Consider the following 25,189-nt stretch of genomic DNA (forward strand, 5'->3'; position numbering starts at 1 on the left):
CTATTAGCCTTTATTCTTTGCAGGATCATTGTGTAGGATTACATGTAACTTTGATGTTATTTGTCCCACCCTTTGTACAAAATGGTCATCTTTACTGTGACATGCAGTGATCAAATAATTTCCTAAGGTGCAATTGGCAAATGCCAAATTGATGAAAACAGTGAAAAATACTCAATATGTTAGTATCAGAAGTTCATTTTGAAGGATGGTTCCTTTTAGAGTTTTAGATCATTTAGATAATTTAGATAATTGCACTCAAGTGTTTGATTTTTTTATTACTGTCAGTAATCAGGCTGTAGTATGAGGATTGTGTATTTGAGCTCATCAGCATGTAAAATGTACAAGCATGTAACTTAAAACTAATGAAGTAAATGTAGTAAATGTTACTTTTGACAAGCTGTGTTTGAGCAGCTTTGCCTCTAGGTCCCTTACGACTTCTCATCTCTGTCTATTTGCAGCCTCTACATTAGGGTGTTTTGTTCTTTCAGTCCTGTGGTTGTTTATATAAGTGATGGAGTCCTGCTGCACCTGCTTTTCCCACATTAAAATAAAACAACTGAGAAATATATATCATTAAAATGATGTACCTGGGATATCTTCTCTTTTTGTATTATACTTCACAGTTGTTTAACACTTTGCTGTTGCAGGAGGCTGCTGGTGACATCAGTGAGGTGGGAGCACTCTGGCAGGACATAGACGAGGGTCTCCGAGAGCAGGCGGCCCGTCTGTGCTCTGATCTGGCGCTGAGCCGCCAGGAGAACAGAGAGCTGCAAGAGAGGCTGATGGTGTCTGAGGCCACAGTCCATGCTCAGGCTGAACAACTGAAGGACTACAGGGATCTGCTCAGTGAGTTACTGTCAGGAACGGGTATGGAGGCACATTGATAAACAGTTATAAGGACACGTATGACTTGTCTTTTGTGTCTCTGCAGCGGAGACGTCTGTCCAGCAGGCTAGTAAGCAGGTTCAGGTGGATCTTCAGGATCTGGGTTATGAGACTTGTGGCCGTAGTGAGAACGAAGCTGAGAGAGAAGACGCCAGCAGCCCAGGTGAGAAATTTATCTTGAACCATAATATTATTTTTATCATTTCATTATTTAGTCATTAATCATGCAACAATATTCCTCCTCATCTCTCCCTCTCTCAGAGTTTGATGACCTGGAGATGTGCACATCGCTGTCCCATCATCAGGATTACGAGGGGGTTGGTGGCAGCTGGTACTCTGGTAACTGCAGCACTAATAGAGGTGCTTATGATGAAATGGGGGATAAGTCAGCTTCTCTCCAGCATCTGGTCCAGGATCTTCGCTCACAGGTGACCCGCTGCCACAAGGTGATCCGTGGGCTGCAGTTGCGTGTCCGCTCTCTGTCTACCACGAGTGACTATGCCTCCAGCCTGGAGCGCACCCCACGCAAGGTAACACTGACCAGCTGCTCTGCAATAATGATTTTGCTCTCTTTTAGAGTAATAGTTTTTTGATATTTTATTCTGGCTTTGTAGGTAAACTGGGCGTTTGAGACATCACCAGCCCCAAGTGGTGTGGAAGAGGATGAAGGCTGGATGTCTGACACTCAAGGGATTCGTTCAGGGTCCAAGCCAAGCAGGGAGCTGCAAGAACTGGTGGCACGTGTTGCATCACTGGAGGCACAGCTGAAGAGCTCCAAGCTGGAGGGCAAAGGCAAAGCAGAAGAGGGGAAATGTGCCACCTGGCCCGGGTGAGTGGACAGAGATAAAGAGTCAGATGGAAAATATAGAAGAGGGACTTAAGAAGGGTTAGCATTGTTCTTGCTGCCTCTTTAGTTGCTGTGTATCCTAAGGCATCTGTGCTTTATATAGTATCAGTTAACACATGGGAATGGTTAGTCATGCAGTTTAAAGGTCTGAAAACACACTCTGTTAATCTCTCTATTAATTATGTTGTTTCTTGTGTCCTTCTGGGCCTCTCTCTTCCTCTCGTCACAGGAAGTACAACACTCTGATCCAGGCACAAGCTCGTGAGCTGTCCCACCTGAGGCAGAGGATGAGAGAGGGGCAAGGAGTCTGTCATATCCTCACCCAACACCTGGGAGATACCACCAAGGTACTTCAAATCCTTCTTTACCAATAATTAATTTTCTATATCGTGCCAACATTGGGAAAGAATATGAACAAAGGGGAAAACTACATCTTCATGGTCCATATTTTCACATCTGCTTAATTTCTCAACAATGTACAGGCCTTTGAGGAGCTGCTGCGGGCCAATGATATTGATTACTACATGGGCCAGAGTTTTAGGGAACAGTTGGCACAGAGTTCTGCCCTGGCACAAAGAGTGGTCACCAAGATCAGTGGACGTAAGAAACATCATCCCATCACTTAAGGCACAAAAAGACAGTTACATTTTCACATTATGGTGCTTCTTTTCTGCCCAGTTTGAACTTTGCTTCCCCTCTCTGTGGTGTCTTTTCCTGTTTTATGTCCATAGGAGATCGTGCAGAGAGCCATGATGATAAGACAGGCCATGAGTTGCTTGCCCTGCGGTGAGTCAGCTAGATCATATTGTTTATATCACTGTGTGAGTCCACTGTAGCTTTTTTTTACATACCTGTAAAGTACATGTACGTATAGTATTTTCATATTGAGCTTTCTTATGATCAGCTCTCAAAATACCATTAAAACTGAAAAAAGTCCTAACCTCTAAACCTTTGCAACAACAAATAAAAAACCCTCTAAGTAATTAGCTTTCACTATAGAGCACTAACTCGGTCCTGGAGATTAATTTACTGTCATGTGACACACTGCGGCATGCAAGGAGCCGTCCACATGGCTCCTTACGGTGGAAAGGAGCCAGAAGGCTCCTGTTAATCCACACACGAGCAGTAGCACAGATCCTTTGCTGTTAAGTTGCTTTAGTTTTACAGACGACTTACAGGTGTCCCACCAGCTGGGGTTAAGAGGCTCAGTGCGATAGTCCTTTATTGTTGTTCCCTCTTTCAGTCGCAGCCTGATGAATGGATGAATGCTCCTGTGGGATCTATGAGAAGTCAGAAGTATTTGCTTGAAATGTATTTCTGGATACATACTGGTCATATAAGAGTTCAGGGTAAAATTAATAAATGAATAAATCTATGATTTCTAAGAGCAGCTCCATATACAGAGACTCTCTGTGGTCTTTCTCTGTGAGTGATGGAAGTTATTACTAAACTTATTATGTATACATTGCGAGATGAATAAAATAAATAAGAAAAATGGCAGCTAGGTTATATTTCCCACCTTTTCTAAGCATCTTCTCATTTCATTTTTATTTTTATTTTTATTTTTATTTTTATTTTTATTTTTATTTTTATTTTTATTTTTATTTTTATTTTTATTTTTATTTTTATTTTTATTTTTATTTTTATTTTTATTTTTATTTTTTAGGCAATGCTAAACAGTGTCCATTAAAGTAGCCTGCTGTTATAGATATACTTAATTTTTTTATCACTGGATAACAGCTGAGAATCTAATGGTTGGTCTTCATCCTCATGTGCAACTATAGGTTGAGTAAGGAGCTCCAGCAGAAGGATAAAATTATTGAGTCTCTCCACACCAAGCTGCAGCAGCGTCCAGAGACTCCATCCAGCTGCCAAGCCTTGTCTGAAACCACCGACCAATCAGACAGGACCTCTCTGGTGTCCGATGAGTATCGAACCAATGAAGACTTGGAGCTCTGCTCTGATTTAGACGCCAGAGAATATCAGGAGGAGCATCGACTGCGGCAGCCAGGACACCGCTCAGAACAAGACGGTATTGTTGATGCTATTTCTTTTCTTTCTTTCTTTTCGTGAAATACCTCTTTTCTATCCTTTCACCTTCCATCCCCCCTCTTTTAGTCCATCTATCCACCTCTTCTCCTCGTGGCCTCAAGTCTTCCCACAGCTGTCCCAACATGCTTTGCTCAGCTCCTGTGGCTTTGACCCCTCAGTTCTCTCGAGGTATGGGAATCACAGAAGTCGTGCAAAGTACCCCAAAAATGTCTTTTCTCTTCTTTCATTCCGCTTCCTGTCATTCTCCTCCAGCTCTTGTCAGTGAGCCTGTTTCCTCCTCCTTCTATGTCCCCTCTGGCCCTGACGTCTGGGGTGTGGAAGTCACTTCTGACATCCGGCCCCGGGCCCTGTCTGTCATCGCAGTTCGCCCAGAGCTGGAGACACTGTACAAACAGATGAATGAGCAGAACAGGGGTGAGGGGTCAGGGAGAGTGTGTGACATTATTTCTAAACTACAAATCAAAGACATAACTCTGAAACTCTCTCCTGTATGCAACCACTATCTCACCTGCATAGATTAAACATTTGAAGTAACAATCCTCGCGTTACCTGTTTTCTCATCATTTTTTCATAAATCTCTTCCCCTGTGTGTGTGTGTGGTTACAGGATTTGCAGTTCCTCATGACAAGGCTCTGTTCACTCTCTCACCCGGTGCCTGCAACCATCATGACCTCTCCAGCTACAGCCAGCTATCCCATCATGCCTTTCAACAGTACCAGCTGAGTGGCATTCCTGAAGGCCACTCGCTGAAGTCTGACTCAGGTCTAGTGCCGGGGGGGACTTTGTGGGACATGGACAACATGGCTCAACAAGTCGGAAGTTTCTCTGGATCACCTGGACATCAACCAGTAAACAGCCACGCAGGTATGCTGCTGTCTGTGACTCAAGAAGCAAGGCGTACACTTGAGCAAGCAGTTAAATGATTATTACAATATTTTTGTAATGCCGTTTTGTCTCTAGGGGTAAATTTGATAGAGGAGCACCTGCGTGAGGTGAGGGGTCTCCGTCAGCGTCTGGAAGAGTCCATTAGGACAAACGAGAGGCTCCGACAGCAGCTGGAAGAGAGACTGGCCAACACTGGGCGTGATGGAGGTACTGTCACTCTCTCTCTCTCTGTCTCTCACACACACACACACACACACACACACACACACACACACACACACACACACACACACACACACACACACACATACACACACACACACACAAACACCCACTGAAGTAACATTATCACTGGTTTATCTAAGACATGACAATAACTCCTGTTTTAATGTCCAGGAGCACCAACGAACATCTACATCCAGGGACTGGATACAGTCACTCAGCTGTCCAATGAAATCAGAGTCCTGAAAGAAGAAAACCTCAGCTTAAAGTCTCGCCTGCAGGCCAGCACAGGTACTTCATCTGAAAGTACAAACAGAAGTGATTCTTTGTGTGTGTTTTTAAAAAAAAAATCAAAACCTAATTGGGCTCTCCTCTTCATCAGACACGTGTGAGGAGCTGGTGCAGTTGCGGGAGGCAGTGTTTACAGCACGTGCCCGCCTGAAGCAAGCAGAGCTGGAGGCTGAGCAGTGGAAGGAGGAGTTAAGGCGACTGCAGGCCCACAGTCAGGAGCAGGGACAGCAGATTCACACGTTAAGGCAGGAGCGACAGGCCAGTCAGGAGAAAACCAACAGGTGTGTGAACTCACAAACATACAGGTATCATGCCTGCGTCTGTTCTCTGCCTTTACAGTGTCTGTATCTGTGCTTCTTCAGGCTCCAGCATGAGGCATCTCTACTGCAGCAGCAGCTGTGTGAGAGCAGAGAGCTCATCCACTCCCTGCAGAGTGAATTGCAAGTTTACGATCGTGTGTGTTCCAGCACAAAGGCCAACAAAGGTCCGTCTGTTATTGTTAGCACATAAGCTTAATATTACTAGTATATAACTTTTTTAGTTAAAGCCATTATTTGGAAAGATTATAAAAAGTATTTACTCTGGCGCCATCTGGTGGTAGTTTAAAAAGCAACACTGGTGTTAACATTTTGCTTCATTTTACCTTAACATAGATTTTTCATCTATAAAAGTATTGACAATCATGTAAGCAAACTCTTATTGTACTCCTGTGAAACTCTCCACACTCACAAGAACCGTGGACTCTCCTGACATTTTGTCTTTTATCTTTAGGCTACCTCTGTGAGCTTCCAGGTCTACCAGTGGAGCTTGGGGAGCTGTTGGGGGAAGTGAGGAGTCTGCGGGCCCAGCTGCAGAACAGCGTCCAGGAGAACAGCGCCCTCAAGCAGCTGGAGCTCCACAAACAGCTGGAGCAGAAGTTAGGTGTCGGCTCTCCTCGCACTCCGTCCCTTTCGGCCCTCACTGCCAGCCCACAGAGGGAAAACTTTTACAGACGACAGCTGTTTCATGGTAAGAGACAAACTCTTCTTCTTATGAGTCTACATATAGTACACACATAGTGCGGAATGGTGTGGTTTGCTGTGTGTCCAAGCTTGGTTTGTGTATCTGTGTGCTCAACAGACCCAGCTCCGTCTCCACCTGTCAGGGACATTGGTCTGTTTAACTGTGGATCCCCCGGTCCGCCCTACTCAGACCTGGACGACAGCCATAGCACTGCCAATGGTGTGACTTATTCTGCACTGCATGACTGCTGCTTAATCTGTCTTTAACTTGTGGATTTATCGTAAAGAGATTGTATTGCTTTCTAAAAATTATTACCCCATGTTATGATGCTAATGTGCCTGTCACCATATTGTTTTAATCACTGAATTCCACATAATTGTCTGTTTCAACATAATAAATACATTAAAAGTCCTACTAAAAATACTTTTCTTTTATCTCCATCAGACCCTCTCGACCCTCACTCTGAGCTGGAGGGGGAGGCCCCTGACGGATCATTCGCAAACCGTAATGGCCGCCACGCCATCGGTCATGTGGATGACTTCAGTGCTCTGCAGCAGCAAGTCCTAGAGGGCCGGAGCCTTGTCCAACGCATGGAGACAACATTACAGGCCTGCCTCGGCCCACCACTGCTGGAGGGGAGCCAGAAACAGAGCAGTGAGCTGGTGAGAGCCAAAGTAGCTAAAATATTATTTTGAGAACAGACGTAGTAGCTTTAAAGCACCAGTAACAGTATCAGTAACTAACCTCTCTTTGCAGGTGCTGGACTACGCATGTGTGAAGAGTCTTCTGTCCAACACCAAGACTCTGAGACAGATTTTGGAGGAGGCCATGTCTCTGCTGAAGATGTTCTGGAGGGCAGCACTGCCCAGCACCGATCCCTCCATCCATAACCTTAAGAAGGTTTGGAATGCAATGTGATATTTCATGAGCAGCCTGATCTTAAAGGGCGTTAACAGTCAGACATGTAATTAATGCCGCTTTGCATGCATTTTTGTGCAGGAGCAGTGTATGCAAGAGGAAATATTGTCCCTGAAGCTGCGTATTTCAGAGCAGGAAGAGGTTCTAAAGGGGACAATTCAGAGACTGAGGAGCACCAGCCGCACCAAGGAGAGCATGGAGCACTTCATAGTCAACCAGCGTAAGTCTTCATGTAGGGATTTATATAGTAAAAAAATAGGAAAGTAGAGTGCAAAATAAAAAAACCTAATAAGGTAAGTAAAGGAAGTGAATGAGAGACATTCTCAGCAGACATTATTTGTTCCTTATTGTGAATGTAGAGAAAAATTCAGAAATTTCAAGGTTTGACAAAAAACAATAACTCACAGATCTGTAATACAAAGACTTCTGCAGCCTTTAGAAACACAAGTACACCTTATAATGCTAAAAAGAAAGTTTATTTTATCTGGTGTTTGCACTCATTAATGTCTATAGCATATATTGCACTGACATCATCACTGTGCTCTCATGAAAAAGCACTATAGCATATCTTTTTTTTGTGTGTGTGTATTTTCGCAGTGTCAAGGACTCGTGATGTGCTGAAGAAAGCAAGGACAAATTTAGAGGTGAGCACAAATCACTGTTTCATCTGCAGCCTCACTTACCCACTAAATCACTTGCATACTGTATATACATACTCCATAGTTCACAGTATTATATGTATCAGTATTATATGTTGTGATGTCCCTGGTGTCCCAATCTTAGTCTTAGAATTTATTGTGTATGTGAAATCATCACTTTTGGCCTTTCTGTCTCACTTGTTCCTTCGTCCTACATTTGTCTCTTCCTCCTCTCCGCTCCTCTCCGCTCCTCTCCTCTATGCTCCTCTCCTCTCTTTCTTGAAAACCTCCAGAAGAATGAGCTGAGACTTTCCTCTCTAAGCTCCTCCTCTTCCTCTCCTTATCCTGGTAATTGTCTGACATCTTGTGGTCTTGCAGGTAGACATTGTCCCAGATACTGCATCTTGTCAGTCTGTCTGTAGTAGTTGAGACCCATCAGTTAAACCGTAGTTGTAAAGTAAACCTAATGGTGACTCTGTGGTCTGGGGCAGCTTTTACCTCTGCGTGGATTTTGCTGTTTTAATCATACTGACATCACTGCTTTACCATGCCGTCTGACTATTGTAACATTTGACTGTCTTTTTTAGTTTTTTCTGAGATCACTGCTTTATTAAGATTAAACATTGGAGATAATGGAGATGATGCAAATATCCTTGTCCTGAGTGGAAAACAAGATGATCACATGCATGTACAGCTCTGTTTAATGATCTAATTATACCAATGTTTTGACCACACTGTTTCCAAGTGTGTTGGAAACATTGGCCACAACATGACATCCCTGAACAGCTACTCATCTATTGTGAATAACTGTTTTTAAGTGATCTCCTTGAATAAGGTGTTTAAAACCCCACAACACTGACACCAAATTACATACACACCCCATCTACTCAGCCACCTCTACTCCAAACTGTTGCTTACTTCTACATGTGTTAAGGTCGAGTCTATTTACAGCTTCAGACCCCCCACAGTGAGTGCTAAAATAACCACACACTGCATAGTTTCCATTCTGTGCATATGCTGTCACAGTATCACCTATCGAGGATGTACACACTAACATGGTTTCTGCTGCCCTTCAGTCTGAGGATCGAGAGGCGCCATAATGCCCATTCATACCAGCAGGCACGCTAGCAAAAACATAGCAAGTGTGAGTGTGTGTGAGGGATTGTTTGTAATCTTCAAATCACTCATCCTCTTCTTCATCTGCAATCAGTTGTGTTTTGAGAATCTTACTACAACTAACATTATTCACAGCAAACCACCCCTTGCGATGGTTTTTAACATTTCACCTCGCCGGCAGTTTCTCAGTAATATCAAAATGTCTTACAGTTGTAACAAAATCACTTACATCTTGTTTTCTTTCTAAATCCAGCTGAGGAGCCAGGAGGCGCTGTCAGAGAGCGCCCTGCTGATCGCAGTTTCCTGAAGACCAGCGGTGCTTCAGTGGCAGCCAATCAGCGTCCAGCAGCGAGGAAGCGCAGTAGCGAATGCCTGCTTTAGACTTTTAAAGAACCAGCCTCAATGCTACCACTTATGACCTCTGACCTCTATGCTGAAACAGCCAAGATCCTCCTCCCCTTTCCCCTGCCAACCTTTACCTTCCTCCAGTCATGAGATTGCTCCATCCCCCCCTCCTCCAGGCAATATGTGCACACTATAATCTGCACTTCGAGCCTTAGCAAACACCCCCCATTGCCCTCTCGTCCCCTTTGCCCCCCCCCCCCCCCCCCCCCCCCCCCCCCACACTCCCAACCCTCAAAACTCCACCATCACCACATGAATTATTGTCTTTGAGTGATACAGTCAGCAGTTTGCCTTGTTGTGTGTGTGACAGAAGAAGGTGTTGGAAATGTGCCTCTGGTGGTTTCAGTGACGTGCGTCCTACTGATGGAGCTCGTAGAAGCTGCTCCTAGACTCTGATCTCAGACCAGGTGTAGGCTCTCAATCTGGTTTCAGTAAATTTTTGTGAAGTCATCTTGATTGCAGGGTGAAACTTTACAGACATTTTCAGAACAAACAAAGGAAAATTAAGAAATTTCTAAAACACAAATCTGACTGTAAATATTTTCTGCTGGGTTAAAACAGAAGGTTTTACCCAGATCTGTGTCTAAGAGTATCTTCTTCTGAGAGCCAGACAGCCTGTGGACAGAATAAGATTGTTTTTGTATGTTAAATCGTGGCTTGTGAGAGGAATTCTGCACACACGTACACACATACAGTATGTGTGATCGAGCACAGTTCACTCAAAGACAAGAAATCCCTTAACTCTGACTGCCACAGAAGTGCAAGTTAACTTTTCGTGGCGCTTTTATTAAACGAGGAAGTTTTTTTTTTTTTTTTTTTGCAAATGCAATGCAAAGAACAATGACACCCACAATGTATCACTAAACACAGTGGAGGAATGTAGAGTAGGTAGGTGATCACTGCTGAGTAGTCGTGTACTTGCTGTTCTGTACAGTATTTGTAGGAGGAAGCTCATGAATGGTTTGTTAGCTATCAGCCAAGGGTTATGAATAGCCAAACAAAAGCCATACGAAGGTTCCATTTTTGTCACAAGCCTCCTCTTTTAGGTCCTAAAGATGCTTTTTTTTTGTTGCATCGAAACACTGACTTGGAAGTCAGATATGGAAGACGGATGAGTCAATTAAATTTTTAAGGTCACTTTCTATTTGGTCAGTTGTGATTTCTAAGCTAGATTTGTGCTGCAATGTGTAAAAAGAAAAGAGGGTCAAGTGCTCAAATGGAACCAGGCTAAACACGCGTATTCAAGCTCCTCTGTAGGAGTTCTCATACGAGCATGTGCAATAATGTTGTTTCTTGAATGATCATGCTGCACCGGTTTATTGTTATTTCTCTGCCTGACACTGGATTATTAGTCACACTCAAATGTCAGGACATCGGTGTTAAAGGGAGATTTCAGTATTTTTCAACCTGGACCCTATTTTCCCATCTTTTTGTGTCTATGTGACTAATGTGGACAACAACTTGTAAAATTGGTTGAGTATTGAGCAAGAGTGCTGCAGCCAACAGCCACAAAACAGGCTTTACGTCCACAAAAAAGTGCTTGTTTTTGCCACTGACAGGCTCAGGCTGCTATTATCAGTGGAAAGGACACTCAAACAGGAATAAAATGGTTTTTTTTTTACCTTTCATTTGATCCAGTTTGTTTGTTGATGTGTCTAACCAAGTCTCACTCAAGGAGAAGGAGCTGTTTTCAAAATCAGCTAAATATTAAGCTATGACAGAGTTGGAGAGAGGAGTGCCTGGAGGAGTTTGTTGCGCTGCAGTACAGAAAGGGTAATTTAGTGTTATCCAAAAGATTTTCAAAGTCACGGCTGAATATTTAGCCGATTTCGAGAACGAATTGCAAGATTTCAGAGCAAAACTTCTCCTTGAGCTGGACTTGGTTAGATGTACATTAATAGGGCACTTTTGCCATGTTGGATAACATTTCAGCCCGTTTTGCAGCTGCTGGATGCAGCACTCTCAGTCAATACTGGACCAAATTCAAACACTGTTGTCTCCATTGGTCACTTAGACACCAAAAGATGGGAAAATAGGATCCAAGTTGAAAAATACTGAAGTTTTCTTTTAATGATTGTACTTTTCTTTTGGAGTGTGGATGCATGACAGCGATTGTAAAAATCAAACTTATGGAACAGGGGGATTGCCAATACTTGCCAAAGTTTGAACTTTGAACTCTTCACTTCACTTTGACTTGCCTTCTCCATGCGAATGACAAAACCCGGGTCTGATCAGACCATAAGGAGACAGAGTTGACGTTTGTTAATAGAACCACAGAGACGGTAACCGTTAGACAGTTGGTTTGGTTTATTTCAAATTTTGCGACGGAAATGATTTCCTTTTTAGGACCAAAATACAAGTGTATTTTCTCAAAAGGCCATATGCTATTATGTCCTTATGTTATTTCTCTTGTCTCTCAGCATTCCCACGGCAATGGCAATATAGGTTATCAAGTTCTTAGAGATGATACAAACTTTGGCAGGCTACTGGTGGGATCATTGTTCTGTAATTCACTCACTTATAACAGGCCAACTTCACATTTGGTTTGATGTGTTTTTTGCTGTACATTTGCCATTTTATGCTGTAAATAACCTGCTTCTCCTGTATGAACTTTGGTGTGTGAGTGTGAGTGTGTGCGCGCATGTGTGTGCGTGTGCATAAACATCCAACATTTGCTTTTTGCAAAGTTGAATATCTGGGTAGCTGTGCAATAACTTTATATGTTTTATTTTGATGTTAAACATCATTGTATCTCAAGTGTGTTTGCCACATTCACCTCCTGCAATGTATGATTTATATGCAGAGTATGTTAGAGGACATCACTTTGAATCAATTAGTCACATAGGCTGTGTCCGATAAGAAATCACAAACTATGCCTTTATGATATTTAAGTCATTGATCAAAATATTGTTTACCTATAACAAACGCTCTGATTAATGTTGCTTCGCTTGCCTTTACATTTAGCTTGAGAGCTTTGATCTGCTCTCGGTGATAGAAATGGCCTTGAACTAGCGCTTGTCTACCTGAGATCTGCCAAGTTAGGTTTTGTTTGCGCTCAAGTCTGAAGAAAAAGACAAAAGTTGCCAAGTATTTCAATAGGTTCAAAGTTAGAAAAGTCCTGTTGAAATTAAATATGTTAAAGGGAAAAGTTTTGAATTGTCTACTGTTTTAAAAAAAAAAAAGCCAATGACTTTAAAGATTGTGAAACGTTAGATCTACACAGCACCTTGTCGGAGCGTAAACAAAGCCTTATCGCTTTTTGCTATTAAGAAGGGAATTTGAAACGACTAACTGTTTGTCCTGAGTTGCGTATGTATATAATGCTATCTGATTGGTGCAGCTTTTATGTGATTGGAAAGCAGCTTTGTTTTGCATAACGAACTAGAAAGCCGATACAGGACTCATACGGATCCTGTCTCTGATGACAGTTAAGTGTGTTGTGTTGGCCAAAGTATTATCAATGAACGATTTTGGGAAATATTGAATAAAACATTTAAAAAACCTTGTGTGCAGTTTACTTTTGTTTTATATACCTAAAGGAGTACTAGACTTGATTGGTGGTGTATGAAAGTGTCTTTACCCCTGAATTCAGGGCTACTTGCTCCAGAAAGTTTCAAGTTTAATTCCACTTGTCAACTACGTCCATGTATTAAACAAAGAGTATCATTTCTCCAGGACTAAGGTAAGCAACAGGACAAATACATCAAACATCCAAAATGTATGTTTGCATCAGCCCCTGGGTTCAATAAACTTATACAACTTTGAAACTTGTACAAGAACATAAAAGGTGTGTTTTTATCCCAAATACAGAATAAAGGCTACTTGCACCAGAAAGAAAAAAAAGGACAAAAAGACAGATACCAGGAACAGCCTGTTCTCTTTATTTGCAAACAAGTTAAACCTTGTACAGTGAATCACACTTATTTACTTTGCAAAGCATTTTTAAAACATTCATGAAACGGTTGTAAAATTCAAGTTTTGGTTTTAGCCTTTACACCACGACGCTTGTCAGTTCTCCGTTATCATGTCTGCAAGTCTTGCACTTCATGGCAAGGCTCCACTTTCACAAAATACTTTCAGAGCGTCTCGTTAAACGCTAAATGGATTTATAAAAGCTCCTTTTTACATTTCTGTAGAATATCAACTGTGGGTATATACTGAACTGTAACTGCAGAGCATTAAACATCAAGACTGACGAGTGAGAAAAAAATAACTTTCACATGTCTCAAAGCCACTGTACCTCAAAACACAGATTAGCTTAAATAGTTATAAACAACACACACGAGCAAAGATTGTACAACTTTAAATTCGCCCTTATAGCCCTGTCAATTCATCTGCAGTACGTCAGATCTGTTACAGACATTCAATACATGCAAAGCAGCAAGTTGAAGCTGTCTGAGTGTACGCACATTTGTGCATGACGATACTAATAATCGATAAATACAATACATTCCAGTTTGATAAATACAAACTCAACACATGCACACTGCACACACACATACACGCACGTGCGCGCGCACACACACACACACACACACACACACACACACACACACACACACACACACACACACACACACACACACACACACACACGTATAAAGCACTGCAAGGTCTGAATATCTAAAAATGAATGAGCACAAATCAGATTCTACAATCCAGAGAAGCTACAGTACAAGAGTTGTCAGGCTGCATAGTTAAAGCTTATATCAACACTCCTGCTCACAGGATGGTAAAGTGCTCGCAACGTTATGAAAAGATAATGGCAACAGCAGAACCAAACAGCGACCTTTGACCAACAACATGTTTAGAAAATAACTTTGAAGAAACAACATAATCTGTAACATGAGAAGTTGTTCGCTGCTGCCTCCTCAACAAGCACAGACATCATGAGTCTGAGTCTACCTTGAGGTTTCTGCACTTAAACGTTCAAGCAAGTCTACTGCTCTCTTCAGTACCTAAACCCTGACTGTGGGCTGGATTAAGTCACTCTCTTATTCTGCATGCATGCACTACAGCCCAAAATTACATCAAGTCAATTTGTTAAAAACTTAATTGAGTCAGCTCAAGAACACTTTTAAAATCACCAGTAACACTCAAAAATCCCTCACAAAATGACAGCTTCCTTTAAAAGGAACCATGAATGAAATATCAGTCAATGCAGCATACGACAGGTCTGTGCTGCCTCACTGTGCCTCTTCATTTTCTCTCAATTTTTAACACACCGACATGCATAAGGTGCAGCAAACACTCACACACAGTGATTCTGTCAGTCTCTTATCTGTCTGTAGATGTTATAGGTACATACGCAAAAAATGCCCTATGTAGACAGAAGTGCAACCTTTTTAAAACCAAGCCACAGTCACAGCCGCTGACGTTCAACTCGCCTGTAAACTTGTTTCAGTGCAAGATTTGGCTAAATGTGGTGTGATACAAACAAAACAAAAAAAACAAAACATGCCGCTCTCTAAAAGCACTGTGGAGCACCCGAGGTGACGTTTAAATAGGCTTGTAAAGCAGAGATGTGACGTATTTCTTCTTATATCGGTGAGTCGCGCTCAGCACCATCACTCCATCCTACACAGAAACAAACAAAACACATAAACAGGCTGCCATTAGATAAGCCACGGGGCAAAGAAGAAAGTGCTAACTGGTCCACCCAGCATCACAGAGAACAATGAAAATGTGATTTTAAAACACAAGTTAGTCACTTTAATCGAAGTTTGTTGGACACCGGTTCAAGTTTGCTGGTAATGTTTGTAGCTTAGTGGTGAAAGAGATTTAACCTCACTACCAAATCTGAGTGCTCGGGGATTTATATTCAATAAAGCTCTAGCGGGAGATATGGAGAATGGAGAATTGGAAAAGTGTTTCTTACCTTTATTGAGAGGGCGTACAGGTGATTCAGCATGACGTGGTTGGGTTCCGGCAGCAGGGCAGGGTCACACTGCAAAGAGAATGAGAGAAACACAACAACAATGACAAATCATGTCTGAGGAATATATAGCAAAGTAATGTAGGTGGAGAGATGCGAAGGAGAAAGACAGAGAGACTCACAGAAATGTTGGTGTCCTTGTTGAGTATGACTTGAAGGAGGTGAGGGGGGAGTATTGGCGGGGCCTTGAAATGCTCCTCAGGTCTGAAGACGTACTGCTCCTGTCCGTATGGACCTGGAGGGGAGCTGGACAGATCTGTGATGATACAACAGTCATGTTATCCACTTTGTTAGCATTTGTCATTATATGATATAAGTAAGCTGATAGCTGCTGGCTAGTTTATAACTATAATAATCAATAAAAACTACACATATTCAAATGAATATGAAATGACATTGAATTAGGGTCTATATGTACCTGGACCGATAAGCAGTGGTTTTGAGTTGTTTCCATCGGATTTTACAGACATTTCCAAACTGCTAAGGTCTATTTATGTGACACGTATTGAAACATAATAACACTTTTCCAATAACAATTGATATTAGCTGCTGAAATTTGGTTGTATAATTGAAAATTGGAATGAAATAAGACAATCAGTCGGGATGCAAGCTGACCTGATGTGTCTGAGCACTCCAGAGAGTCAACCTGCAGGGCATCGAACACCTCAAAGTCAGACTTCTTCACCTGGATCAGGTTGTTGATGGTACCGAGCTGGCTGGTTACCACCGGCTGCAAGAGAGAAATGGTCCCAGAGGTGATAATCGAGCATTTTTATAATTATTATTTGTAACGCTCTGCACACATTTCTCTGGGCTTTAAACAGGCTTAGCTAACAGTGAGTGCAGCTACTTTTACACAGTAACTGTGAGTGACTGAATGCTTTTAAATAGCACAAAGCAAAGTTTCATATGTTTCTTCAGTGTTAAATTCCTTGAATCAGAATCCTCTACGGAAGCATAGAAAATACTTAGAGTTTTTACACTGGTAACATGAAGTGATAATAAAATGATATTGATGTACCTCTGAAGAATCATGGACCCACTGTCCATCTACAAAAAACTTGTACTGGTGCTCTCCTTCAGGCAAGTCCAGGATTGCTACAAAGTCATTATGGCTTTGGAGAGAAGAAGAAAAAGTCTATCACTGCAACGCCAGGCTGTTCTATGTGTGGAAACTCTACTGTAAAATGAGACTGGAGCTAATGTGTGATAATTAGCATGAGAAAGTATATGCACATCAGTGACATGCTGAATGCTAAATAATTGTGTTCACCTTTTATTTAGTGGTATCTTGGTGTTCCAGTTATTAAAGGAACCTGCTATGTAGACCTCCTTCCCCCCTCCGGCCCAGCGGATGACAGTGGGTCGAGCCTGAGGACCAGTTTTCACCAGGTCATCCAGATCTGGGGTGAATTCTTTCTCTCCTGTCGCCTGGATGTAAAGTAGAAATTGAGTAAAAGCTCATTCAGAATTTCACATGTTTCTAATTTGACTCTTTACTTCTATCTGTGTGAAAAAACCAAAACAAAGAGTAAGAAATACAGCGTCTTTAGTCATTAGTCACTTTTCTGAATAGTAGTCTTGTGGATTCTGTACCTTGGACTCTGACCCATGGGTGTTAAAGATGTTGGGGTCATCTGTGCTGTCCACCATCTTACTGCTGTGTTCTTGGTCTTTGTGACTGCCGCTGCTGTCTGAGCGGTGGGCCTTGGCGCCATGGCGATCTCCCGACACTCGGTCGCTTGTGTTGCCCATAATGTCACACTATTTATAGTGCTGCTGGAAAGAAAATAATTGATGATTGATGATATTAGAGAAGTTGCCTGAACTGATGTTTTGTTGGTCATTTGCTTATTTTCCTGTAAGCCTGCAACTAACAACTATTGAATCACTGATTAATATTCAGATTCTTTTTTTTACGTTCGATATATCACTTTGGTGTATAAAACATCAAAATAAATGTGAAAAAAGCCCATCACAATTTCTTGTCCAAGGAAATGTCATTTAATTGGGACCTGCCAAAGGACTCCAGATAAAAATGTATGGCAACTTTTATGTTGAATATTTTACATAGTTCCTTTTTTTAAAGAATTCAAAGCCTTATTTTATCAAACTAACAATCCAAAACCGGAAGATATTCAATTTACTAATATGTAAGACGAGAAAGAGCTGAAAATTCTCAAAAGTGACAACCTGAAACCATGAAACATCCCACTATATATTTATTAATTCATTCGTTGTTGCAGCTTTAAATGAATGCAAAACCAATGCAATCAATGCAAACCCTTGAAATACCATTGATAATAGAGTATCGGTAATAAGACAAAATCAATTATAGTGAATAATAGCCAGTTTGTGCCACTCATGTACAGTCTTTTTATAACATGTCATTATATTACAGTACATGACTGTCATAGCACTGGGAACAGGTAATTATTGTAGTTCTCCTAAAAGCTTGACTGGCTTAACGGGAAAGCTAAAAGGCTTTCCGGTAGACTAGACCGCCTCAGATATTAGCAGGGTTGAGAAAATGGCTCGTAGCTGTGAACCTGGACTTGTCCCGGGGAGACTGTGCAGCCGCTTAACGTTAATGTAATCATCCGGTCAGACAAACACAACACCCACCGGCTGGCTGCTTATCAACCAATGAACCTATGAAGCTACCGGTTAGCAATCAACGTTCACAGAATATACGACACTTTAGCAGAGAGCATATATCCTGCTATACAACCTACCACAGTGTCCCCGCCTCGGTAGCTCAGCTCAGATCACTTTGACAGGAGAATATTTAGCTGTTGCTAGCTGTCACTTTCTAATAACTCACACGCTGTTTGTCTTATTAACGACGTCGGTGTCGATTATGACAACACGACGAAAACTATACTTACTCAGCATGAAGTTGCGATAGAGCAAACACACTCACTGCCACCAGCTGATATGTTTATGTAGTTTTTGTTTTTAGTGGAGGTGCCCCCTCTCTCTCTCCCAAAGGCTGCAGCGAGGCGGTGCTACGGCGTGCGTCTCGGGACAAAACTAATGACAACATTTTTCACAGGAGCATAGACTGCATGTGAAAAAGCCTATGCTCAGGAGGGTGAAGGACCGTAGGGAGGACGCAGCCTGTGTAAACATTTTAGAGCTATAGTACAGATATCCAGATATCCAAAATACAACATGTGCATGATTAAAATGCTAATTGTAGCAGATAGGTTAGATATTTGGCTACTCTGCGTTAATCTAGCAAATTATTTTTGATTGCTTGTCTAAAACTGGACTGGCCTCACCATCCTAACAGTGCTGTAACATATTGTTCATGTATATTATTATTAATGTATAATTCTATATCATCAGACGCAACACCCTCTGCTACAGATGATGTGATGTAAGCATGCTGTATATTATTATTTTCTTAATATATAATTAGAACCATTTGAATAATTAATTAAGTAAAAGTCATAATATCGACTGATACTGATGTATAAAAAGAAATAGTCTCTGTTCATAATCTCATGTTGTCCATTTCACCTCTATTTGTCTCTTTCTCTTACGCATCAATTTTGTCGACCAATATTATAGAATTAAAATTCAACTAAATTCCCGAAACAGATATGGTAAAGCTCTTAGTCCGCCTCCATTCAGTATCTTATTTTTGTTCCGTCAGTTTTACATTCACTGTCCAGAATGATGTATGTGGACATCTGACACTAGGAGGCTGTTTTCACATTCATCAATTGAAAGTGGAAACTGAGAGATTTGTGATATCATAACTAGCTTGGCGCCAACTGTGGTCCAGCGTGCAGCTTAGACAAGGACAAGGATAGCAGAGACGTTATGTGTCCAGTAGTTACATTTTTTTAAATGAACAATATTTGCATATTCAAATATTATTTTTGTATATCTTAAAATGTCTGAAAGGTTCCTTTACTTTTATACTCTGGTTTACTTACTCTACTGATACACACACACACGCACGCACGCACACAGCAGTAAATCAAGTTTCAATCCTGTAATGTGTCAATGTGTTTTTATTGACGACTAGGTGGAGTCATTAACACATCTCAAGAGTTGTTCAACCAGTAATCCCCACTCTGAAGGACTAAACTCAACACCACTGAACCACTGCTCTCAAGTAAGCCGTCCACCAAAGACAACGTTAAATTTGTTACAGCATGTTCAAGTTAACATTGATTAAATTGACACAAGTTTTAGTTTCTTAATATTCACATGAGTGTAATTAACAATGATAAAAACTTGATTGTCTGTGGTAGATAAAAACAAAACATCTCCACCACAGGGCTGTTTCAAAGAACAAGTAACAAAAATGTTGAATGTAACAGGATCCTGTGTGTGTGTGTGTGTGTGTGTGTGTGTGTGTGTGTGTGTGTGTGTGTGTGTGTGTGTGTGTGTGTGTGTGTGTGTGTGTGTGTGTGTGTGTGTGTAATGTATGTGTTTGGGGTGGGGTGTCTGGATGTGTTGAAATGAGGACTGGGACAATACAAAAACAACTTGCAGGTACTGCAGTCAGATGACAAGTTACTACTGTCTTCTTAAAAATATAAAGTAGTTATGAAGTGGTATCCATCATTACAACCCATAAATAATGGCAGCTGCAAACAGAAATATTTATATATATACACAGTAAATAAATACAGTATATATATAGTAAAAAACATATCTGCTTATGGCATACATACATAAGGCTCCCATTGAATGGCAGTAAGGCACATTTAAATGATTCTCAAATAAAAGAGTGATTTATCACATTGTACATTGTGTGTGTGTCTGTGTGTAGGAAGTATTCCAGTGTTAACACGTATTGATTTTTCAGGGCCAGTTATTTTTAGTGGACAGCTGGTGATTGGAGTGCAGTTTGTCTAAACATAGAGTTGATTTGGCTGTAGGGCAGGTGTTCACAACTTTGAAAAGTGTTAAATTACCTCAGAATGTAACTGGCAAGTGTTGTTTTTTTCTCTTTAAGGGTTTAACAGAGACCTTTGCTGTGTCTCTGTGGGATAAGCTGGTAACATATTTCCTTTGTGAACAAAAAGCACAGTGTGCTGCAATAAACTATTTTTTGGGGGGATTTAAGGAATAACTGAGGGATATATACTATGTGACCGTCATGTTTTATGATTTTTCATTTTTGTGTTTGTATTCATATGCAGTTTTGTCTTTGTGTCAAGCATTGTTTAGGACAATGTGTAAATATGGGGAGTGCATTTCTTTACAGTAGAATGATAATCTAAAGCATGCTTACCTCAACTGATAATGTTTTAGCTACTGACAGACCGCCTTTAGTGGGATACATACAGTTTTCCATCTGCTGAATTCCTGTGCCAGCTGGTGGAAGTCATGCCCTGTAAGTGTTGATGTCTGTCTATTCTTTTCGAGTCATTTCAGGCAAAAACTGTCAAGTCTGACAAATACAGTACGTGTTTTTTCTCATGGCTTGTGGTATCATTTAGAGATTCCCAAACCAGTCTTCATGTACTCGTAAACCACATAGCTAATGCTGACAGCAGGAATGACTTTCATGAAATTTGGCAGGATGCCCCGATAGAGTCCGAAAAAGCCATCTTTGGCTACAATCTTCTTCATCAGAGAGCTCATGGAGGGCTGGTCTGATGCATCTAGGGACGCTGAAGAAAAAAAGACAGGGAAGAAGTGAATCTAAAAGCATGCTTTTTATTTTAAAAATCTGGAATGTGTTTTTTGAATGTCAAACAAGGGTGTTATCTACATTTCTTTTGATAGAGTGTTCCTCCTTATGAACATCTATCCTATCATTAAAAATGATCATGCACTGTGTAATTACATGACATGTAAGTTTTGTCATCACTATTACCAAATGACGGAGTTTACCTTGTGCCTGCATCCGTGTGCGTACAAGTGCGAGTGGATAGCTGGCCAGCTGTCCACAGGTACTAGAGATGGTCCCGCAGCCGAGCAACACCAAAATTCCCGGGTTAGCTGAGTCTTTGGGGTGGTATGACAACCAGGTGTTCTTCAGAGTCTGAGATACAGCAGAGAAGTGGTGAGAGGATGAAAAGACAATTAGCATAGCACAAAAATCTATTTCTCTGATTAAATTTAAAACAGTTCTGCAATCTATGATCACACAATCAAGCAAATGAAGTAATTTAGCAAAGTGCACTCATTTGTAAAATAACACTGGAGGGGCAGCATATATCACAAAGTCTGCATACCTCGTAAACAGCAAGGTCTATCCCAGCATAGGGAATGATGCCCAGTAAGTTTGGAATGTAGCCCTTGTAGAAAGCCGTGATGCCCTCCTTCTTCAGGATTGTCTTGGCACAATCAAACATTCCTGAATACTGGCCGGTTTTCCGTAGTGTCAGTCTTGTCTTCAACACCTTAAAAAGTACCCAGAAAAACCCAAAAGAAGAAAAACTGAACACTTTCTTTTGATTTCTGTGGTATCTTAAAGTTTCTGAGTCATCTTAAAATAGCTTGTCAGTTTATTTTAATACATCCCCCGACTGAGATGATGAAACAGTAGTGCAGTTGTACCTCCATGGGGTAGATGGCCGTTTGTGCTGTGGCTCCAGCCAGCGAGCCTGCCATGAACCTCTTGTGTGTCTCAATTTTTTCGCCCTCTGATGATAACAATTTTTTATACTGCAACAGAAAATTACAAATATTTGTACTGTGATAAGTACCATCATATTACTGTGTTAAATAGTCTTTTCAGAGGCACAGTCCCTTACTTGTTCATATGACATGAATTTGATTGCTGTCTCAGGTGCAATCTTTAAAACATTGATTCCATTTCCCCTCCAGAGTGAAGTCAAGCCTCCCTCTTTAATCATCTGCTTGAAGCCCCCTGCCAGGCTTATTTTATTGACCTTAGAGGAGTGAACCTGAAATAAAAAAATACACAAACATATAATATTTAACATTCCTTAAAAAGGAAGAGGATATAGCTTAACATGATATAATTGCTCATTTTCTGTCACATTATTCACCTGCATGAAGACTTTCATTCTATCCAGAGGGGCAGTACCGGTGCGAGAGACAGCCCCTGCCATTGCACCTGCAGCAAGCTGCTTCCACCAGCCACCTGAGCTCTTCTCCTCTTCAGTGAATTCATCTGGGATGGCAAGACTGTCGCCTATGTCCAGCACCTGGTGAGCACATAAGCCCATTTTCTCACATCACTTTCATTTATGGACACTAATACATGTTTGACAACACAACTGCTATTACTAAAGCTGAACATATACATACTAAGTGGCCTGTTTATGGTCCTAATACATATTTAAGTGTATTGTTCATACCAGCTTTGAGAATGTGTTTCTCTCAGGAAGTAGATGTCACGACAAGTAACAAAAAAAAAATCCACAAGCCTATTAGAAGTTCTTCTTTTGAGGTCTAGTGTAACTGATGATGTAACTTGCCAAATTTCCAACTGTGCATGGCAGAGAGAGCCACATTTACAAAAACTTGAATGTAAGGTGTCAGCCAGACAGAAAACAAATCAACAACATGCACAAAGAAAACACCATACTTTGAAGAAAATGCTTTAAAAAAATCCTAATTGTTGAACTATTTTAACAAACAATGACCTGAGCTTCTTATCCTTTAGCTAGAACTGTTTGTGAAAGCATAATCACTGCTCTGACTGAGCCCTTGTCTTGCATGCTTTGGCTCTTTCAGATAAACATACCCAATGTTTTTCCAAAAGCACTAGTGACATACATGGTGCAAATGTAATTTACAGTAGTGAAACTGCATAAGAAATCACATGGGTTTATGCAGCTATTTATGTGTTCTGTGGTCACTAATCTCACACCTTTATTAGAATGCGGTTCTCTCTGGTTTTGTCATCTAAAATACCAAAAATGTGCACTGCAGAAGATTTAGAAACATTTGCATGCATTGTCTCTTAAAAAAGGTAATGTACTGCTCATGACAGAGCAAATATCTTGAGCAGGAGAAGTAACAAACTAGTCAATGACATCTTTTTCTTCGCTCTAAGAAGGAATGGAGGAGAAAGCTGTAGTTCTGTGACCTAATTATTTCGGACAGTCTAGTCTTTCAAAGCAGCTGCCAAATCTGCTGAGAAAATCCATAATATCTAACACATGAGCACTTGACGACATGTGATTCATTCCACTGCAGTTGCCTCTGTATGTGTCCACAGAATGCATTCGTTTCTGTTTATATGTAAATGTCCCATACCGTGGAGTGTTTCCAGTAACGTATGATCTCTTCCAGGTTGTGAGCAGGGCACAACAGGAAGTGTTCTCTCCACTCGTTCCAGTCCACCATCATAGTGCCATCAATGTCCATACTAAGGAAAGACATAAATATCTATTTACCTTGACATATTATGTTGTATTACATCGTAATGAGCATATCTGTGACCATACAGCTTCTAAATTACACACAAACAATCATTTTGAACTGCTTCAGTGGATAGAACTGGGGACAAACCTATGTAAAATTTTCCGGGCATCCTCAGTGCTGATATGCATGCCCAACTCTCCAAGGGACTGCTGGATCTCTGTGGAATCAATGCGTCCTGACATGACATAAAAAAATCTGCATTAAGACTCTGTATGCTGTAGTATAAACAGTGTGTGTGACTTTGTAAATATTCACTGCCATGTGTCCTTATGTGTGCCAAGTATTTCTGCAATGCTTCGTCTCTTACCATCGTTGTTCCTGTCCAGACTTTTAAATGTCAACCTCAGTTTCTTCTCGTGCTCTTTCAGATATTTGGTGAACTCTTTGAAGTCGAGACTCCCATCTTTGTTTTGGTCACCAGACGACACAATTTTCTGCAGAAAGGAGATAACAAATAGATTTGGTTTATTTGCCTTCTCAAGTAGTTTTCGAGTGACTCACACAGCCCAGACGGACAGACATTCACACACACTACTGAGGAATTTCATGCAAAAGAGCCAAACCAGGATCTGGTCTGGTCCCATTTACTTTTACCTGTGCAGCACCCTGGCGGAATATGCCCATCGCCTTGAGGCCCGCCCGTAATTCTGCTACATCCACCTTCCCATCTTTATTGGTATCAAGCCTCTCAAACAGGTCCTGATATGTCCTCTCACTGTCAGCATCCCAGCACCGGGCATTTGATAGTACAAGCGTCCGTAGCGTCTGATACATTGTAGGGCTAATGTGTAAGGAGCGTCTGAACGAGTCGCCCTGTGGTCAGGATCTGATCATTTAATCCATATCAACAATCATAATAATAAACCCCGTTAAAATCCAGATGTGCGCGTAAATGTGCGATGAAAATATGTCTTCCAGTTATTAAATGTTGCAGACTGTCCCGTGAAAAGGAGTATTCCGTAGTATTTATTTCAGGGGAACTGCAGTGGTCGGGGGAGGAGCTATGAATGCGGCGCAGCTATTCGATGTTTTCTACGGAAAAGCAGGAAAGATGGTAAAATAGAAAAGTGCTGAAATAATCCGTGGATTATGTAACTGTATATGTACTCCAGCAGCTGTTGCTATTGATGGTGAACGTCATCATCTGTCATTTTACCCTCATTATGTGTGCAATATGATGATGCATTGTAGAGGAAATGTTATCGCTTCATCTACACGGACGTGTCATTTAAAACACAGTGTCGAGTCTGTTGGGCACCGCTGGTCGTCACCAGAGGGCGCTGTTTCATCGCAGTAAAGGTGGTGCATGCCCTGGGCCACTGAATGTGGGGCTCCTGTGTGTGGGACCCCTGGACCCTAAACGAATACTGACTCTCAGATATGTTTTATCAAATAAGTTGCCATTTCTGAGGCCATAGTGTTGTTGAGGAAAATACATGTAGACCTTTAGATGCTGTGGTGAAAGGTACATTTATTTACTTTTTTGGGGTATTTCTACTTTATAGCACCTTATTATCCTACTCAGCTACATTTCAGACAGAAATCAGTTGTAATGTGGTTTGTTTCTCTACATTTATTGTATCTGGCAGATGGAGCCTTCTCACTTTTCAGATTACAGTAAGA

At 41.2% G+C, this 25,189-nt stretch overlaps 3 protein-coding genes across 7 annotated transcripts in view; 1 reads left to right on the plus strand and 2 right to left on the minus strand.

Moving 5' to 3' along the window:
• Positions 1–9,445, plus strand: part of LOC133990311 (myomegalin-like) — a 35,110-nt gene extending 25,665 nt beyond the window's left edge. Inside the window, exons 24-45 of the mRNA XM_062428588.1 lie at positions 648–846; positions 932–1,048; positions 1,147–1,415; positions 1,500–1,714; positions 1,962–2,079; positions 2,215–2,332; positions 2,464–2,518; positions 3,517–3,764; positions 3,851–3,952; positions 4,037–4,198; positions 4,391–4,648; positions 4,745–4,876; positions 5,066–5,182; positions 5,274–5,463; positions 5,545–5,666; positions 5,954–6,190; positions 6,302–6,403; positions 6,629–6,846; positions 6,941–7,084; positions 7,184–7,322; positions 7,700–7,746; positions 9,110–9,445. Coding sequence (XP_062284572.1) covers positions 648–846; positions 932–1,048; positions 1,147–1,415; positions 1,500–1,714; positions 1,962–2,079; positions 2,215–2,332; positions 2,464–2,518; positions 3,517–3,764; positions 3,851–3,952; positions 4,037–4,198; positions 4,391–4,648; positions 4,745–4,876; positions 5,066–5,182; positions 5,274–5,463; positions 5,545–5,666; positions 5,954–6,190; positions 6,302–6,403; positions 6,629–6,846; positions 6,941–7,084; positions 7,184–7,322; positions 7,700–7,746; positions 9,110–9,163 — 3,363 coding nt within the window. The 3' untranslated portion in view covers positions 9,164–9,445. The remainder of the gene's footprint in view (positions 1–647; positions 847–931; positions 1,049–1,146; positions 1,416–1,499; positions 1,715–1,961; positions 2,080–2,214; positions 2,333–2,463; positions 2,519–3,516; positions 3,765–3,850; positions 3,953–4,036; positions 4,199–4,390; positions 4,649–4,744; positions 4,877–5,065; positions 5,183–5,273; positions 5,464–5,544; positions 5,667–5,953; positions 6,191–6,301; positions 6,404–6,628; positions 6,847–6,940; positions 7,085–7,183; positions 7,323–7,699; positions 7,747–9,109) is intronic.
• A 3,676-nt stretch (positions 9,446–13,121) lies between these two features.
• Positions 13,122–18,170, minus strand: prkab2 (protein kinase, AMP-activated, beta 2 non-catalytic subunit). 4 transcript variants are annotated; one of them, XM_062428701.1, is made up of 8 exons: positions 18,085–18,170; positions 16,793–16,975; positions 16,470–16,627; positions 16,218–16,311; positions 15,812–15,926; positions 15,319–15,452; positions 15,140–15,208; positions 13,122–14,838 (listed from the first exon to the last, which is right to left on the minus strand). In XM_062428701.1, the coding sequence occupies exons 2-8, from the start codon at positions 16,949–16,951 to the stop codon at positions 14,761–14,763; spliced, it is 807 nt and encodes a 268-aa protein (XP_062284685.1). In that variant the 5' UTR covers positions 16,952–16,975; positions 18,085–18,170; the 3' UTR covers positions 13,122–14,760. The 4 variants fall into 4 exon arrangements, with proteins under 4 accessions (XP_062284685.1, XP_062284686.1, XP_062284684.1 ...); XM_062428702.1 differs by having other exon boundaries at positions 16,793–16,972; positions 18,085–18,163; XM_062428700.1 differs by having other exon boundaries at positions 16,793–16,972; positions 17,932–18,163.
• Positions 18,171–18,916: 746 nt separating this feature from the next.
• On the minus strand, positions 18,917–24,522 carry LOC133990400 (mitochondrial adenyl nucleotide antiporter SLC25A24-like). Of its 2 annotated transcripts, none has more exons than XM_062428704.1 (10): positions 24,161–24,522; positions 23,874–24,000; positions 23,654–23,723; positions 23,399–23,510; positions 22,183–22,341; positions 21,925–22,077; positions 21,728–21,835; positions 21,403–21,570; positions 21,059–21,209; positions 18,917–20,835 (listed from the first exon to the last, which is right to left on the minus strand). In XM_062428704.1, exons 1-10 carry the CDS (start codon positions 24,338–24,340, stop codon positions 20,654–20,656), a joined length of 1,410 nt encoding a protein of 469 aa, XP_062284688.1. In that variant the 5' UTR covers positions 24,341–24,522; the 3' UTR covers positions 18,917–20,653. The 2 variants fall into 2 exon arrangements, with proteins under 2 accessions (XP_062284688.1, XP_062284687.1); XM_062428703.1 differs by having other exon boundaries at positions 23,654–23,741.
• Between the last annotated feature and the right edge of the window lie 667 nt (positions 24,523–25,189).

The sequence above is a fragment of the Scomber scombrus genome, chromosome 11 (genome assembly GCF_963691925.1).
Source record: "Scomber scombrus chromosome 11, fScoSco1.1, whole genome shotgun sequence".
In the NCBI taxonomy this organism is placed as follows: Eukaryota; Metazoa; Chordata; class Actinopteri; order Scombriformes; family Scombridae; genus Scomber; species Scomber scombrus.

Excerpts from the sequence above, each read along its gene's own strand:
- prkab2 (XM_062428701.1), bottom strand. The coding sequence starts at position 16,951 with ATGGGCAACACAAGCGACCGAGTGTCGGGAGATCGCCATGGCGCCAAG. Across the intron at positions 16,312-16,469 it reads AAGATACCACTAAATAAAAG|CCATAATGACTTTGTAGCAA; the intron begins GTGAACACAATT and ends TTCTCTCCAAAG. Across the intron at positions 15,453-15,811 it reads GGAGTGCTCAGACACATCAG|ATCTGTCCAGCTCCCCTCCA; the intron begins GTCAGCTTGCAT and ends GTATCATCACAG.
- LOC133990400 (XM_062428703.1), bottom strand. The coding sequence starts at position 24,340 with ATGTATCAGACGCTACGGACGCTTGTACTATCAAATGCCCGGTGCTGG. Across the intron at positions 23,511-23,653 it reads GCCCGGAAAATTTTACATAG|TATGGACATTGATGGCACTA; the intron begins GTTTGTCCCCAG and ends GTCTTTCCTTAG. Across the intron at positions 20,836-21,058 it reads CACACGGATGCAGGCACAAG|CGTCCCTAGATGCATCAGAC; the intron begins GTAAACTCCGTC and ends TTTTTTCTTCAG.